Source organism: Grammomys surdaster, unplaced genomic scaffold, assembly GCF_004785775.1.
Source record: "Grammomys surdaster isolate TR1022 unplaced genomic scaffold, NIH_TR_1.0 206, whole genome shotgun sequence".
In the NCBI taxonomy this organism is placed as follows: Eukaryota; Metazoa; Chordata; class Mammalia; order Rodentia; family Muridae; genus Grammomys; species Grammomys surdaster.
This window is the reverse complement of record NW_021604651.1, coordinates 506,523-522,702: the sequence shown is the minus strand read 5'-3', so window position 1 is coordinate 522,702 and position 16,180 is coordinate 506,523. Positions and strand designations below refer to the sequence as shown.

The 16,180-nt window shown below is 39.2% G+C and overlaps 1 protein-coding gene across 2 annotated transcripts in view; it reads left to right on the top strand.

Moving 5' to 3' along the window:
- Pdgfd (platelet derived growth factor D) overlaps positions 1 to 16,180 on the top strand; it is a 206,066-nt gene that overhangs the window by 126,317 nt on the left and 63,569 nt on the right. Inside the window, exons 2-3 of one of the 2 annotated variants that reach the window (XM_028771406.1) lie at positions 4,130 to 4,334; positions 8,477 to 8,657. In XM_028771406.1, the coding sequence (XP_028627239.1) occupies positions 4,130 to 4,334; positions 8,477 to 8,657 (386 nt within the window). The remainder of the gene's footprint in view (positions 1 to 4,129; positions 4,335 to 8,476; positions 8,658 to 16,180) is intronic. The other variant, XM_028771407.1, reaches the window with a different exon arrangement.

Genomic DNA, 16,180 nt, shown 5'->3' with positions numbered 1-16,180 from the left:
TCTTTCTTTCTTTCTTTCTTTCTTTCTTTCTTTCTTTCTTTGGAAAGAGAATAGTTTCAGGCTTATCTGTGTCGTGAGGACAAACTCTGATGGCCTTTCTCATCTTTTACGTAGTCTCTTATTCATTGCTGCATATACCAAGATAGCTGACCAGTGAACCTCCAGGAGTTCTCCTGTCTCTAGCTCCCATCTGCCACTGGAGTACTGGAATTATGGAGACCTATAAATGCTTCCACTTTTACATGAGTGTTGGGAATCTCAGTCCTCACGTTTATACAGCAAGTAACTTCCCTAGCCTTCTCCCAAGTCTTACCACCATTAAAAAAAAATTAACTGTGGAACCAGGTTTTCTGGATTCATGTTTTCACTACACCCTTAATGAGTTCTGCAACACTGAGAAAGACACTTGACTCCCTGTGCTGTAAAAATCTCATATGTGAAATAATGATAATGATGATTATTATAATATTTATTACAGAGAACACATACACAGTCAAAGTTAAATGAGATGATTCTTCTTTTACTTGTATTGAGTTTATAATCATGTATGTTTTAGAAGAGATTTGTTTAAGGAAAGGACTTCATAGAAAAGTTTTCATTTTCATCTCTATTTCAATACAATGAGGTCTGGAAATACACTCAATTGAAAACAAGCACACATACACACACATACCTCTATCAATCTCCACCTTTTCTTCCATAAATAACTGACATTTTATTTGTATCCACAGTTGGTATCTTTAAGATAATCTAGCCTTTAATGATATACTAAAATAGAAAAATCAGAAGTCTCTTTTTACACAGTTTCTCAATGTGGCCTCTAAAGGATGCCCTTGACTTCACTTATGGCCAAGTTCTATGGTCTTTTCTATATCTGCCTGTATGGTCCTTGACATATGAAAGTGTCTTTTTGTTAGGCATCTTAGTTCAGATACAGTTTCCCTCATGCTGACAACTTCTGGCTTTCTGAAGCATGCCTATTGTCACTTGCCACCCAGGTATTTCTACCAGCACCAAGCTTGGCCTTCCTCCTTTATGCTTAAGGATGGATGGCGTTACACCTGTGCTCTGGGGGCGTGGTGTGGCCCGTGCTCTTTCCTCTGGAAACTCTAGGTCTCACATGTACTCTCTATCCTTTCATCGCAGTCCCAGCCACTTTTCTCCAAGCCTCATAACGTTTCCACTTGAATCCCTCATTACTACATCACATTGAACTTGCATTTCTTCCAAACCATCTCTCCACGCAGGCCCCTGTGTGATGATTAGGATTCATTTTCCACTTTACACTGAGGAGGCAGGACTCTGTAAGGAGATGTCTAGATTACTGTTAGTGTCAGAGATTGTCTGCTATGATTTGTTCTCTTAACTGTTGATCTGATGTGGTCACCTGCTTCAAGTTCCTATCATACTGGCTCTCTAGCAATGACGGATTATAATATTCAACCAAATAAACCCTTTCTCCCTTAAGTTGGTCTTATCACAGCAGCAACTAAAGAAACTAACACGCCCTGCTAGGGCTGTGACTAGCAGCTGTATTAACATGTCTTTACATCCTCTGGCCCATACCTTTGTATTCTGTTCTTTACTATGTGACCCTTTTGACATCTGGCTTTACTACCACCTGCCCTTTTGTGTCTAAACCACTGTAGCAGTTTCTTTCCAGGAGATGGCTTCTCAGCAGCACTCTTTTGCCACTTATCTTTGCTACCACCAGTGGGTTGATCTTCCTCTTGATAAACCACCCCTTCATCCCAGACCTTTCCTGCTTGCACTCACATCAAGTGCAGACACTTGTGTGGCTCTTGAGTGTTTCCAAACTCGTCTTTCAACCCATAGATCAAGAGTCTAGGTGAATTCTGATGACAGGCCTTGGCCATCACCCCAGCCACACATCTTCTATTCATGTCTCTCATCCAATTATATCCAAAGCTAGCGCTAGCATAGCATCTGTAGCATCTGTAAGTGTGAGTACATGCACATAATGAACGTAACCTCTGGATATTACCCCTGAAAAAGACCAAAGACAAACTTGCCCTCAAATGTTTTAGTACATAAATGAGGATTCTGAAATCCTGAGATAGGTATTTAAGAATTTAGTAGCTGTATATTAAGATGTGTAGTTCTTTCTATTCATGACACATTATACCTTAGGGCTTTTCACATTGTTGATACAAATTTGTACTTCAGAATAATTTTATTGTTTATTAAACATAAATATCACTTAAGAAATCAAGCCATCTACAACACTGAGTCTAAGAAAATAACAGAGCAGATGTGAATAAGTAATAGGAGGACTGAAGATGCTGTGATATGTTGTAGTTTGTCTGCATTGGATGAATAGTTGTGACTGGTTGAGAGTGCATATCAGTTCGGGAAGCAGTGTTTGCCTGGGTTCCCTAAGACGTCTTCATAACAAAATTAGAGAGCCAGTAATTTTCAAAATAATGTCAAAGGTGAAGAGAAGGTCATCAGGTGGATGTTTCTGCTCTCTGGGACAATGTCTCCCACCTCTTGGAGACTGTATGTTATCAGCCAGTGCTGAAATCAAGGGAGGGGACCTCAGCATCCCTCACTGGTTACTTTGTCAGTCTGCTTGAGCAAGCTGCAGGGATTAAGTTTCTATTTGCATCAGCATAGATGAGTGCCTGCTGATCATCCCTATTTTAGAGGTTTCAACAGCCTGCTTGAGAAGCCCCACCTTTTAGGCCTTCAACCAGCAACTTTAACCTCTGACCAAACTCTGAATTACAGGCTTCAAAATAATTCTTTGTGGGAGGACACAAATAGTTCGTGGTTGGAGGTCTGCTAATTACGGGGTTTGGAAACCCTAAAAATGCAAAAAACTTTAAATACTGGAACATAGAAAATAATACCCACCATGCAGCAATACAGTTGTGATTTGAATTCTTCTAGTATTTCACAGATTAAATGTACAGGCCCCACAAGACTGCTCTCAATTTAGACACTTGCTCCAAATCTCAGGATACCTGCACTGCTGGCCAACTGGCTAGTGCTACAAGTGTCCCTGTGCATAACCCTTCAGGCACCCAAGAAAACATTGTACAGGAAGTTTGATACTAAAACACTAGAATTAGGAGTAGCAAAATAATAAGATTCAGAGGGTAAGTCCTGGAAGCTTCCATGTGTCCCTTGGTTTTGTTACCTCCTGGGGAAGCATGTGTGTCACAAGCAGGAAGCTTACTAGAGTGTTCAGAGTTTTATCGTGGTCTCATTATACAGGCATGATTGCCTAAACCTGTGGTAACATGGAATGCATATCCAGCCCCACTCTCATTCTTAGGCTTTGACATCTCCAGTCTGATTTCCCATGGCAAAACACCTCTTTAATGTCATAATCTTTCTTGTGTGTCTAGTCCCCATCAAGAAACTTTCTAAGGACCCCACAGTAAATTTCGCCATGAGCATAGACATAAATATAGTCCCAGGGAGCCCATCATGAAAACAAAGAACTTCTTAACCACTTAAGAATCCTAAGATTCTGGAGCCTATTTCCAGGAACCCAAGACAAAAACCAAATATGTTCCCTGTTATGACACTTTAAGAAAATACAACATAGATTAGATGTGTTAAAGTCACAGGACGCCAGAAAGAGAAAGTTCTTGGGTTTATGATAGAAAAATTCACTTAAAACTTTTTATTTGAACAAATTGTAAGGGGCCCTTGATCACTATTAGAATCTCTTTCATTTTTCTCTTTCATTCATTCCTTCAACAATATTTATTGGACCAGTAGTCAAGATTGTTAAACTTAATTGTTTCTATAACATAGTAAAAAGAAAAGGTGAACTGTTTGAAGTTACTCTCTGATTTGATTCTATTCTAAATGAATCTTAGGTCTGAAATCATTAGTTATGTTTGCTTCTCAAGAATAGTGGAGGAAATCCCCAAGGTTTCAAAATATTGGGCACTGGGAGTTGTAAAAAGTTTGGGAAAGCAGGCAAAATACAAATAGGGATTCCATTTTGGTTGATCTGAGACTACCACTTGGTCTTATGTTTGTAAATTAAGTCAAGAAGTACATTGAAATGTCATGTTGTAAATTCTTCTTTTTTGTGTTTTCTTATAATTGGAGCAACATACTAATTTCTACAAGTTGTGACTACTAACAGAGAGCAATCACCTCACAGACTTGTACCGGAGAGATGAGAACGTTCGGGTGACAGGCAATGGCCACGTGCAGAGTCCTCGCTTCCCCAACAGCTACCCAAGGAACCTGCTCCTGACATGGCGACTCCATTCCCAGGAGAAAACACGGATACAACTGGCCTTTGACCATCAATTTGGACTAGAGGAAGCAGAAAATGATATTTGTAGGTAAGAGAACATTATTCTTTTTAGTATTCTAATCATAGTGGGAGAACGTGAATTAAAAACATTGCATAAAATATTCTTCTTTGGAATTACCCAAGACATTTTTATATTAATCACTTTTCCTATTCCTAGAAATTTGAGGGAGAAGAGGTTGTTTTGACACACAATTTGGGGATATCATTTCACTTGTTGTGTCTGGTCATTTTGTATCCGCTGTGAGGAAGAAAAGAGGGATGGATGTTGGTAGCCTTACCTTTCCTTCCTTTTCATGCAAGTTAGGACTTAGAGAACAGTACCACCATCTTTTAGGGTAGGTCTTCCCAATCAAACTAACCTAATAAAGATAATCTTTCACAAGAATGACCAAAAGCTTATCTCCTGGATGGTTCTAGATTCTGTCAGAGTTTTAATCAGTATTAACAATCACCATGGCCATCCTTTTTTGAAGGTGTTATGCTGGCACTGAAGAAGACCCACAAAAATGTATACTTCCCTCAGTCACTATTGCATGTTTCCCTGAAGAAAAAAAAAAAAAAAAGATCAACTCTGGGAATCTGTGCATTTCCAAGGCCCAGAAAGGCCTTTGTAAGCATGTAATGAATCTAATCCAGGTCCCCAGAGCTGCATACTGTAACTCTGGTGATTGTCTGCCACTAGCACAAAGAGCAAAGCCCCTGCTTGCTTCAGGGCTTGAGGGTTACTGTTACCATGACAAGAGATGGTTACAGAGAACCAGGTCAGAGCCTTCCTGACACTTTTGTAATAGGCAGAAGAAAGAAGCAGAGACAACCTCAGGATCTATGTGCTCCTCAGATGTCTGCTTCCTGACAGGGGAGAAGATGAAAGCAGGTTAATCACCCTTCCTCATTAGAATGCTTATCAGAGAAAGTCCAGGCCTTTATTCTTTGGCTTGTTGGCTCACAGCATCTTACTCCCTTAATTATCCTGCCTGAGACTTGGGGAGGATTTTTTTTTTTTACCTCTTTGTGCTTTTCTGGCTGTACTCTTTCTGCATTGTCAATGAACTCCTGAACTACTAAATCCTTTCCACAGTTTATTTTCCTTTGAATAATAAAAGGAGGTACATCCGATTTGGTTGTCCTTTGTTGAATATTTATTATAATGATGGTTTTTATTATGCTGCTGGGTTTTTTTTCTCAGAAAATAATGTCATTGACTATTATTTTCTAGGACCACAGAGGGTAATGTATGCCAGAAAGCAGAGACAAATATACATGTGAAGAGCTAGTTAATATTTACAATGAGAATAAACTAAAGCTGATCTTGTGTCTTTTCAACCTTGAAAGAGAGAACGAATTTTTTTTTCTGACAAAAGAAGGAGGGAAAAAACAAAGACAATAAAATGCTATTAAAAGAAAGGTAAAGGTAATAACAGGGACGGTAGTGCAGACTGTTACCATCTAGGCTGTCTGACACTGTCTTAGCTTCCTTTACAGCTGCTGTGCTAAAATAGCCTGACATTAGCAACTCATGGGAGAAAGGGTCCATTTTGGCTTACAGTTCAAAGGTGCAGTCTACCATATCAGGGGGGTTAAAGCAGCTGATCACATTGCAAGGCCAGAAATGAGAATTGCTGCATTCTGCTGCCCAGCTAACTTTCTTGTTATTATGCAATCCACCACCTAGGACCAGGGTGGTGCCTCCACAGAGAATATATCTTCTCACCTTAACTAACCTGATAGAGATAGTTTCCCACATGCTTGCCTCTGTCTCTAGTGATTCTTAACTTCATCAAGTTAACAATTATGTATTGTCATAAACACCAAATATGTGAAGTTGGGAATTTGTTTTTTTCACTCCAAACAATTCTTTAACACCTGCTGAGTGTCCTACAGTTCGATATAATTCTGGCATAGTCACTTGGGCTTTACGTCTGACTCCACAGGGGCAGATTTCAGTCCCATGAGTCTCCCCTTTGTTGAATGTCAGGTTTAGGTCTCAGGCATCCCATTGGCTACTCTAACAAGTGTAATCAGAGAGGCCCACAACTCCTCCTAAGCTTTGCAGAATTGCTATCACAGCTCATAAAAATGACAGAAGCCCTTGACTTAAATGTTTAGCAGTTTAATATAAAGGATGTAGCTCAAGAAATTTGTCACAGAAGAGATAAACAAAGTACAGTATATGGAAAGAGCAGGTCTCCAAATGACCTTGATGTGTCCACCAACCCAGAAGTTAAGGAGTTTGTGGAGAGTTCATTATGTAACTGCTGGGCATGGATGGTGAGGAAATGCAGTCTCCAGGCCCTCTCTTCTCTCAGGTACACCTGGAACTGAAATGTTAAACTTCTAATCATTCTTTGAGCTTTCTGGTGTTCAGTCTCCATCCTGAAGTGCTCTGGGGGTATGATTGAAAGTTCATCATTGCTATAAACTGTGCTAAATAAAAATGAGTTTCTTCTTCTATCATTTGAAAACTCCAGAGGTATTGGCATAAAGCCAAAGACCAGGACCAGGTACCTGTTTTCTTATTAAAGAAAGGAAGCCACTGATAAACTGGGATTTTGGTCCTAGACAATATTCAAACATATATTAGGTTGGGTCATTTCTGGACCTTTCATCAATTCAAGTTGTTTCTTGAATTTTCCTGGATGAAGTACACTGATAAGAAGATGAAGGAGATAAATCAGAGCCCAACTCCATGGTCCTCCCCAACCTGGGATGTATACTCCATAGGGATGCAATGGAAAACTACACTGAATTCTTTAAAACTAAAAGTGATCTAGTGTTATTAGAAAATCTTTCAAATAGATTCATATTTGTGTACTAAATATGATTTACACATATTACATATAAAATAAAATGCAATTGATTTCTTACCATCTGCCCTGGACCTCGCTGCTCTGTACATTGCAATACCTTATTGCTTGAATAATGAATCTTTCTCAGTGTTTCTTACCTTCCAACCATATAAACATCAGATAATTAATTTATACAGCACTCGGCAAATATCTAGCTGGTAAAATTATAAAAACAACTTATTTTGCCTTCTGAGAAACTGAGGCAAAGTACATAGGGCTTCATAAATCACTGACAGGGATATTTAGTCAGCTTGTTATTATTTCTAGCTGTCCTTTATATCACCTCTTCCCAATGCAGTGAAAACTCTGGAGTAAGGAAAAGCAACAAATTCCAGTGGGTTTTTCTGAACATTCAGACCTCATATTTCTTATGCCACTTCCTTCTAGTAATCCTAATTGGAAAAAAATAAATAAACACATGAGACTTATATACCTCTTTTCACTGGAGTGATGACGCTTACTTGTGACTTTAACACCTGACTTCACTTTTGGAAAGGTGGAGATAAGGAGTAAGAATCTTGACCAACTGAAGGGTAGATTGTTTAATGGATCTTGTAGAAAGGCCCAAGACCTAAGGAGTCCTAGAATAGAATAAATGCTTTATAGAAAATGTAAGTATGTTACTGAAGGCACATTAAGCTGGAATGGATGGAGGAATCAAATGGGTACACAAAATAATTAACGAGTCTGTGATGTTGTTTATAGTCCTGGGGTTCTGTGTTTCTGTGACCACTGAGAAGAGTAATCCTGTGTTAAGGTAGAACTCATTCACTCCCAGTTGTAACCAGCCTGCAGTTATTGGTTAACACACATAGTCCCTTATAGTATATGCCTTTCTTTCTGAAAGAAAAAAGTCATATGTAATCATGTCTTCATTCTAAAAGACAGTTTTTAAACAAAAAGAGACTCCTTGGTCTACAAAGATGACAATCATGTATTTCTCAAAGAAGCCTTGGTGAGCAAATTGATTCAAATGAAAAGTGGTTTGCAAGCTCCTACAGTGACAACTGGGACATGCAACTCAACCTACCTTTAAATTTGTTTTTCCCAGAACACACACTAGGTGTCATGTTCTGAAACTTCTTTTTAATTATATAGGACATTGCAATTTTCATAATGGAGGAGGTCAGTGTTCTCTCAGGATAGATTGTTGAATTTCAAATTTGACAAACATTGCCCAAACTAGTTTTTGGGTTTTGCACATTTCTACAGGTTCTTGTCTTTAGTTAGTTGGAAAGACACAAGATATTGTGTGTAAGTCTCAATTTCTTAGCAGCTAAATTCAACTTTACTAAAACTATTAATGAAGTCTCACAATTCCTAGATATGACTTTGTGGAAGTTGAAGATGTCTCAGAAAGCAGTACCATTGTCAGAGGAAGGTGGTGTGGCCACAAGGAGATCCCTCCAAGGATAACTTCAAGAACAAACCAGATTAAAATCACATTTAAATCTGATGACTACTTTGTGGCAAAACCTGGATTCAAGATTTATTATTCATCTGTGGTGAGTAGCTAACCTGCCCTCTGATCCAAAGACACACTGGCTTCATAGTGCATAAGGATCACTTTCTGTGATTAAATACAGTACTGTAAGGGTAATGTAGTTCCTTATTGCATGTGTTATTCCTTCCCTCTGGATGGAATCTTAAAGAATGCCTATGTTTGTAAAGAAAGCCATTTGGATCTAGTATATCAAACTTGAGGGCATGGGTTTTAAAGGGAAATTAGAAAATAGAAATAGGAGTCTATAGTGTAGCGATTTCAACCAAAGCAATGTAAGTATAAATAGCCAAATGGGTGAGGTGTGTGTGTGTGAGTGTGTGTGTGTATGTGTGTGTGTGTGTGTGTGTGTGCGTATTAAACATGTTTTAAGACTTAAAAGAGACAACAAAATATTTCTCCCTTAGGTTTGAAAAGTTGTTCACAAATTTTTATCATAGAATTAAAATCCTACTAATTTTAGCTTAAATAATGCCCAAGAGTTGAGAAGGGCCCTTGTTTCTGACCAAGAACCTGAGTAAGCATCTTAAACACCATAAAGTCCTACTTTGGGCTCAATCATTTGAATCCTGTTTGATATACTCATGCTAATATATAACTGCCATTTTACTTAAACCTCTTAACAGCCATTTTCAACATCAAATAGTTCTGAGTGTTTGGAAATACCCAACTTCATAGTGGGCTGGAATCTAAATAATAGTTAATCCTAGCTGTTGGGACACACATGGTCATGTATCTTCTTTTCTCATCCATTCATCTAGCATAAAAGATGAGTGTCAAGAACATAGTCTATAAATGGCATACATTTGTTGGGTCTTTTTGTCTTTTCTGTTTGAATTTAATTTAGAAAAGAAAAATATCTTGCTGTTGTTATCATCTAATGTTTTCTTGCATTGTTTTGAGCTAGTAAACACTAAGGGAATTCTATATAAAAACAGTCAATGAAAAGCTAGCATAATCTGACACTGGTTCAAGTATTAATTTGGAAACCATCCATCATGCTTTACATTACTGGAGGCTTATATGGTGTTGTGAAGCACTGGAATTAAGAGTGAGTGCTTAGCTTCTCCATTTCTCTCCCTTTAATGTATGTACCTTTAATGTATGTAATGTATGTGATACATCTGTTCACAGTTGTTTGCAGGCAAAGTAGACTTGGCAAATTCAACTGGTGATGGGCAGACAGACTTAGCAAAAGACCTATTTTCTCTTAGATATCAAAGACTGCTACTGTAGGGCATGTAACTTCTGTGATGCCATAGCTATGATTAAGTTAAATTGTTCATAAGTCAGAGACAGGTTATTTGTATTATTTGTTTGTTTATTGTATGTGCATACTTATGCATGTACTTGCCCATGTAGGTTCTTTTGGAGCTATATGTTAACTTCTCAACCTTCTTTTAATTTTTTACTTATTCTTTGATAATTTCATACATGAATATGGGGTAATTAAGTCATATACATCCCTAGTTTCTTCTTCAACTACTCCTAGATAACCCCCAAGACATGTGCTCGTTCTCTCTCTCTCTCTCTCTCTCTCTGTCTCTCTCATGCCCCCTCTCTTGTGTGTGCATAGTCTTCCTTCCTCTACACTCTTCCCCTCCCTCCTACACCTCGCTGATCTGCATTACTGCTGCCCATATTCATTACTGCTGCACGTATTTTCATGGGTGTAGGGCATCATCCACTGAGCAACCTCCTCTGGGCTATTCCACTGAAAAGAACTGTCTCCCCCATCAACAGTCAACAACACCTGAACTAAGGATTGCACCTTATGATCTTCTTCACTTGCCAAGCTGTCCACACACGGTCATGTATCTTCATCTCTCATCCATTCATCTAGATAAAGGATGAGTGTCAAGTGGAACACAGTCTCTAAATGGCATCCATGGAGGAGATTGCTTTTCTCCCCTGTGGGACCATGAAAAGGATAGTTTGGCTTCTGGTGGAGTACTGGCTAGAGATGGCTGGAGACTCTGCAAGGGACGGCATACATTTTGCCATACTCCCAGAGTCCAGGCTCCTGACACATGGCCAAAGACCTCCATTTGATCAATGGAGTGCCTTTCAGTCATGTAGGGCAATGCCCCTACTAGCCTCTTCACAGGTAAAGGGCATGACTACAGGCCTAAGGGCTTCAAGAGATCTACATACTAATGAGATACCTAAAGGCCAGAGGGAGTAGCCAATTAAGCATTCCTTCTTAGACCCTCTTCCCTCCTCCCTCCCTATTTAACTCAGGTCTGCCCTGAGTTGGGGGTGGAGTGCAGCCAGATTCATCTACTTTCCGCCATGACAATAAAATCTTCAAAACCATGGACTGCCTCGTGTCTTTGGGGCCTTACCAATGGGAATCATGGAGAAGGCCTTTAACTAATAAGCCATTGCTGCCACCGCCTAATCTCCCAGTGAGGACTTCTCTACATTCCTGTCATGAAGGCCACCAATTCAAACAAGCTAGCTGACCCAGCCAAGCGAGTCCTAGTAACATAACAAAGAGTCTCAACTAGTAGGGCACTGTTGGGGCTTCCCTCCCCCTCGTTCCTCTCAGCTGTGGGCCAGCCCTGTATGCTCCCTTATCTTTGTTCTTCCACAGCTCTCAGTTGCATCTGGGAGCTCGAGGACATAGACCATCAGCCTCCGGGTCAGCCATCGGCCCAGAGACCACCACTCAAAAGCCCTGCCCCCACAGGACCTCAGACTGAGATCTCCCCCTACCTGAGTGGAGCCCCATAGTATCTACCCGGAGCTGCGTGGAGTGAACTCAGTCAAAATCCTGCACAAGACACTCGGGAACCACAACTCTGCCCAACAGGACTCACACTCACCCACGTGAGCTAACAACCCCACACTCCCCCAGCAGCCTGCAAAACCCCTTTGACACTGTGAAAACTAGCAAGCAGTGAGAGAAGCTTCCAGGTCAGTGGCAGTTTGATTTTTCCATGTTTATAACCAATGTGTGTGATGTCTTCAGCAACAAGGCCTTACTACCTAGTTCTAGTGGGTAGCCAAGAACATAGTCTGTATTCTTGGGTGGACTCCAAATAGGGGATAGAGATGCCCTCAAATCCAAAAACTTGACACAGTACATCTCACACCTGGAAGTGGTCTTTTTGTTACTTTGATTGAAACCAGTTACCTGTTTGGGATATATTGACTGGTCTGCAGGTCGCCAAGATTCTCTTATCTCTGCTCCTCCCCAGAACTGTAGTTACAGGTAGGAACCAGCACAGTTGGCTTGTATGTGGACGCCAGAGATCTGAACTTAGGTCCGCATATTTACACAGCAAGCAGTTTATCCACAAAGCCATCTCTCCAGACCATATCTCATGTCTCATATCATTGTTGCTAAGGTAAAACAACTGTGCAGTACAAATATGATCTTGTCAAAAGTAAGTGCGATAATGTGAGAAGTTGGGGTTTGTAATGCAGACTCTGTTCTTTCTCCAGCTAATGTTAAGTGGGATATTAACTATGGGAGTTTCTGGAAGCATCACAGGAAATGAACCACGAAAGGAAAAAAGGAAACTCATTTCAGTCCAACTTAGTAAGTGCTGGTTAAATCTTCTAGAGAGTCTAACACCAGATTTATTTTTAGCATATTTAAATGCAGTACAATTTTGGAAAAAAAGTTTTCTGATGTAATACAATCTCAGTGCACATGAAGACATAATTACAAAACTCAACTCAAAGTACATGTGACCACAAAGATTGGTTCTATAGCATAAGTACCTAGGATCTGATGTGGTCTGTGACTGAGATAGTGTAGGTTTCAGCAGGCTATAGATTATATGTGACAGCTCCCCTAAGGATAAGTTCTATTGACTGAGAAACAAAGCTGAATATAAAGGTCCTGGAAGAGAAATCATGGGCATTTGTGTGAGGTCTGGCTCTATGGATAGTAAAGGTCACCAGATCATTACAAACATTTACTTCCAGCCTTCTAGGTGGAAAGCAGGTATTCATTTCCTCCTCTGAGGAGACAACCCTGTGTGATTAATGTCCCTAGTTTCCTTGATGATCTATAGGCCCAAAGACCCTTGTGCTCCCAACAGACAATCTTCATGGTCTGATGTCAATTGTAGCACATTGGCCCCTTCATTTATCTCCACCCCTACAGACAATTGTACTATAAAGAAGTGGTAGTATGCATAGGACTGTTGTATTTTTTCTTATTGATCTCTCAGTCTGATTCACTGAGGTGTATATGCCTTTTGGAACAAGCTTCTTCCACTAAATATGGACAGTTAATGAGTTCAATGTCTAGGAATCTAGAAACTCTAGACAGGTGGCTTTTTACCAGAAATCTTCTGGGTTCTTGTTTTTGTTTTGTTTTCACTAAGTGTAGAAAGTCTCATGTATCTTAAACATGTTTAGAAAAACATTTTATTTTGTATGTGTACTTTACTTGGAGAGACTTTGCAAAGCACAGTTTGAAGCAATAAGTAGGCCTAGATGTAAGTTAATAGGAAGATTGTGGGTTTAAAGCATTCAGCTGCTAGCAAGCATACTTAAATACTGATTATCAGGATGCTAAGCATTTCTGAGGCTGAGTGAAGCTGTTTTATATCCTCTTATTTAAATAACAGTAGGCATTTTAGAAACTTGAGCCTTAGAAATTGCTTTCAGGGAGGCAGCACACCCCTGTAAAGTGGCGAATAGCTGTGAGGAAAAACAATGGCATCTTTCATAGCTCCATCTTTCTGATTTGTGCCTCCTATCTGGTGTCTCTGACCTCCTACCTCAGTGACTGTCCACCAGGGCACACCTTCACACACACACATCTTAAGAGGCTGCATGAGGTAGGTTCTCAGGGATCTAAAGACTCAATGTACTGTAATTCAATTTACATGTCCCACTTTCATATATTTTCAAATGTTCAATTTATATTTAATCAAATTTTATTATATCAGATTATGGAGGACAAATGGGTGACAGTAAAGTAATGTGGTTTGTGTTGGGAATGAATCTTCCATGTAAGCTTTATTTAATGTGCTTAGGATTCAGTCTTCTGCCCCACCCCCACCCCCCAGCACCTGTCATAGTTTCCTTCCAGAGAAGACAGGAGAACAGAGCTATACCATGAGGACTGCTTCATATCAGAGACAGCTTTCACCTGGTTCTGATAGTGTGAGACAGAACAAGGGTTTTGCTTTATGCATATGCACCTGTAACACCGGGGTTGTTGTAAGATTTTAGAAGAATGTGATTGCTTCTCTCAATACCTACATAGTCAGTGCTCAATAATGTTGATAGTTACACTCCCCCATTAGAAACTACTGTATATATGTATATATATATAGTGACCATATATACATATGTATATAAATATACACATATTTATATATACATATATTTATATACATATAATACATATATATATATGCGTATGTGTGTGTGTGTGTGTGTGTACACATATATCAATCTTCTCCTCCAGGCAAATGACAATTAACATTTTGAAGAAAAGAGTAGTACAAACATTTACTCCCACATGTACTCTACACAGTGCCATGTACCAGAGTGCTTGTAGAAATTACTCTTCTCTGAGAACCTGTGACTCATAAGGAACTGCATGACTCCACCTCCTTGCACTGTCTTTCTCCTCATTCCACTGCACTAAGGTGAATAGATAGCTTCAGGAGGCACAATTAAGCAGAATGTATGATGCTTTCAAGCAAGCCCCAGATACAACTCTAAATAAACGAGGCCTGCCCACCTCCAATCCAATCTGTGGTGGAGTGAACAAAATGAGGTACACAGTTAGGAAAACCATTCTAATGTCCAGTAAGTATATCATTGTCCACAGTGTTTGTGGACAGAGATGGACAAGATGATGTATGACTATGAATTTCAGCTCTGCTATTTATGGCTTCAGTTTCCTCAACTCCACAATGAAAATGATGCTTTATGACAGACGTTTTGAATTAGATAGTTTTCATAAGCCATTCTGCATGGAATGTACTAATCACCCAGATATGTGTTATGGTTACCATCAATGGACATCAGGTGGCCTGGGAACCCGTTCATGCTAATGTATATAATTATGAATGTGCATTGCATTGTGTCGAGTGTTGATGTTCATGCAAATGTGGAGTGTGTGCATACATGTAAGTGTATATGTGCATATTTCACTTTCTTCATCCAAGGAAAAAATATTTCATTGTATGTTATAATAAACATGAGGACTCTAAATCTTACAGTATAGTATTTACACATGTGTGTTTAATAGTAAGAAATTATTTTAATTAAAAATGAATGGTCTTTGGAAAGTGACTCAAACCTCTTTGTCTTATTAATCAGGTTTAGTGTATTTCATATATTGAAATGTTAACACTTTTGGAAACTGTTTTAAAAAGCAATTTTACCAGAGCAGTCCCGTAAATCTTAGCCCTATAGTGAATTAACCTCTAGTGGACCCATTAAGAATCTCATAAGATTAAAGCTCAAATGAATCAAAGATTTACATACAAGTAACTGCTGAATATAGAGGGGGAAAGAATGAGTTGGAAGAAGAGGAAAACACAGAGAAGGAAGAGGGAAATCCTGGGTTAGACGAGATAAACTTTCTATTATAGCTCCATAGGTGCTAATATTGTTCATCAATAATCTCAAAATTGTGCAACAAAAGTAAAATTATTAACAGTAAAAACATATACACCTAGTTGAAGTTGTAAGATGAATTGTTTTAATGTAATATTTTATTAATTCCTTGAGAATTTCACACAATATATTTTAATCCTGTCTGATCACTCCACTGAGCTGAATTATTTTTTAAAATAGTAAAGGAACATTGTCCTCTTTTCTTTAGAATTTTTGGAAATTGCATCATGATTTTCAGAGCCAGATAAAATTTTTACAATACTCTGAACATCTTCTTGTGTTTGGCCATTTGCACAGATTTGCCAAGCATGAGTAGTGACATCCACAGCAGATACTATTCATTCCTGTTTCTCTCCTCAAACAAAATTTCCTAGAAGTTTGCAGCTTTAGAAACTGTAGTATTGCTTCTTGACATTTGGGAGGGGAGAGGTAAATACAGCTTCTTTGAAGGACCAATACAAACAGATAAAAGACAGCAATATGCTGAGAACTAGGGAAGGTCTCAGACAAGAAAGGGAGTCAAAAAATTATTTGAAGCAAAATCCCAACTGAGCTTTGAAGGATTAGAAAGCAGTGATTTGTGGCTGTGGGAGCAGAGCAGACACAACCACAATGTTTGGAACAGAGGGAAGCAGTGTTTTCTCTTAAGTTATGATAATTTTTTAGTGCCTTGGCATCCCAGCTGCTGAAGGAAGAGAGGTGGCAGAACCACAGTTAACACCTCTGTGTCAGGTAAAAGGGAAGAAGAGTGGGCTTGTGCTGCTAACCTATACCTCAGTTTACTCAGGAAAGTCCCAATGCCTGCTTGGCCTACAGAGTGAGCTCAAAACCAGCTTGAGGAACTTAGCAATACCCAGCCTCAACAAAAGCAAGAAAGCAAGAAGAGAGAGAGAGAGAGAGAGAGAGAGAGAGAGAGAGAGAGAGAGA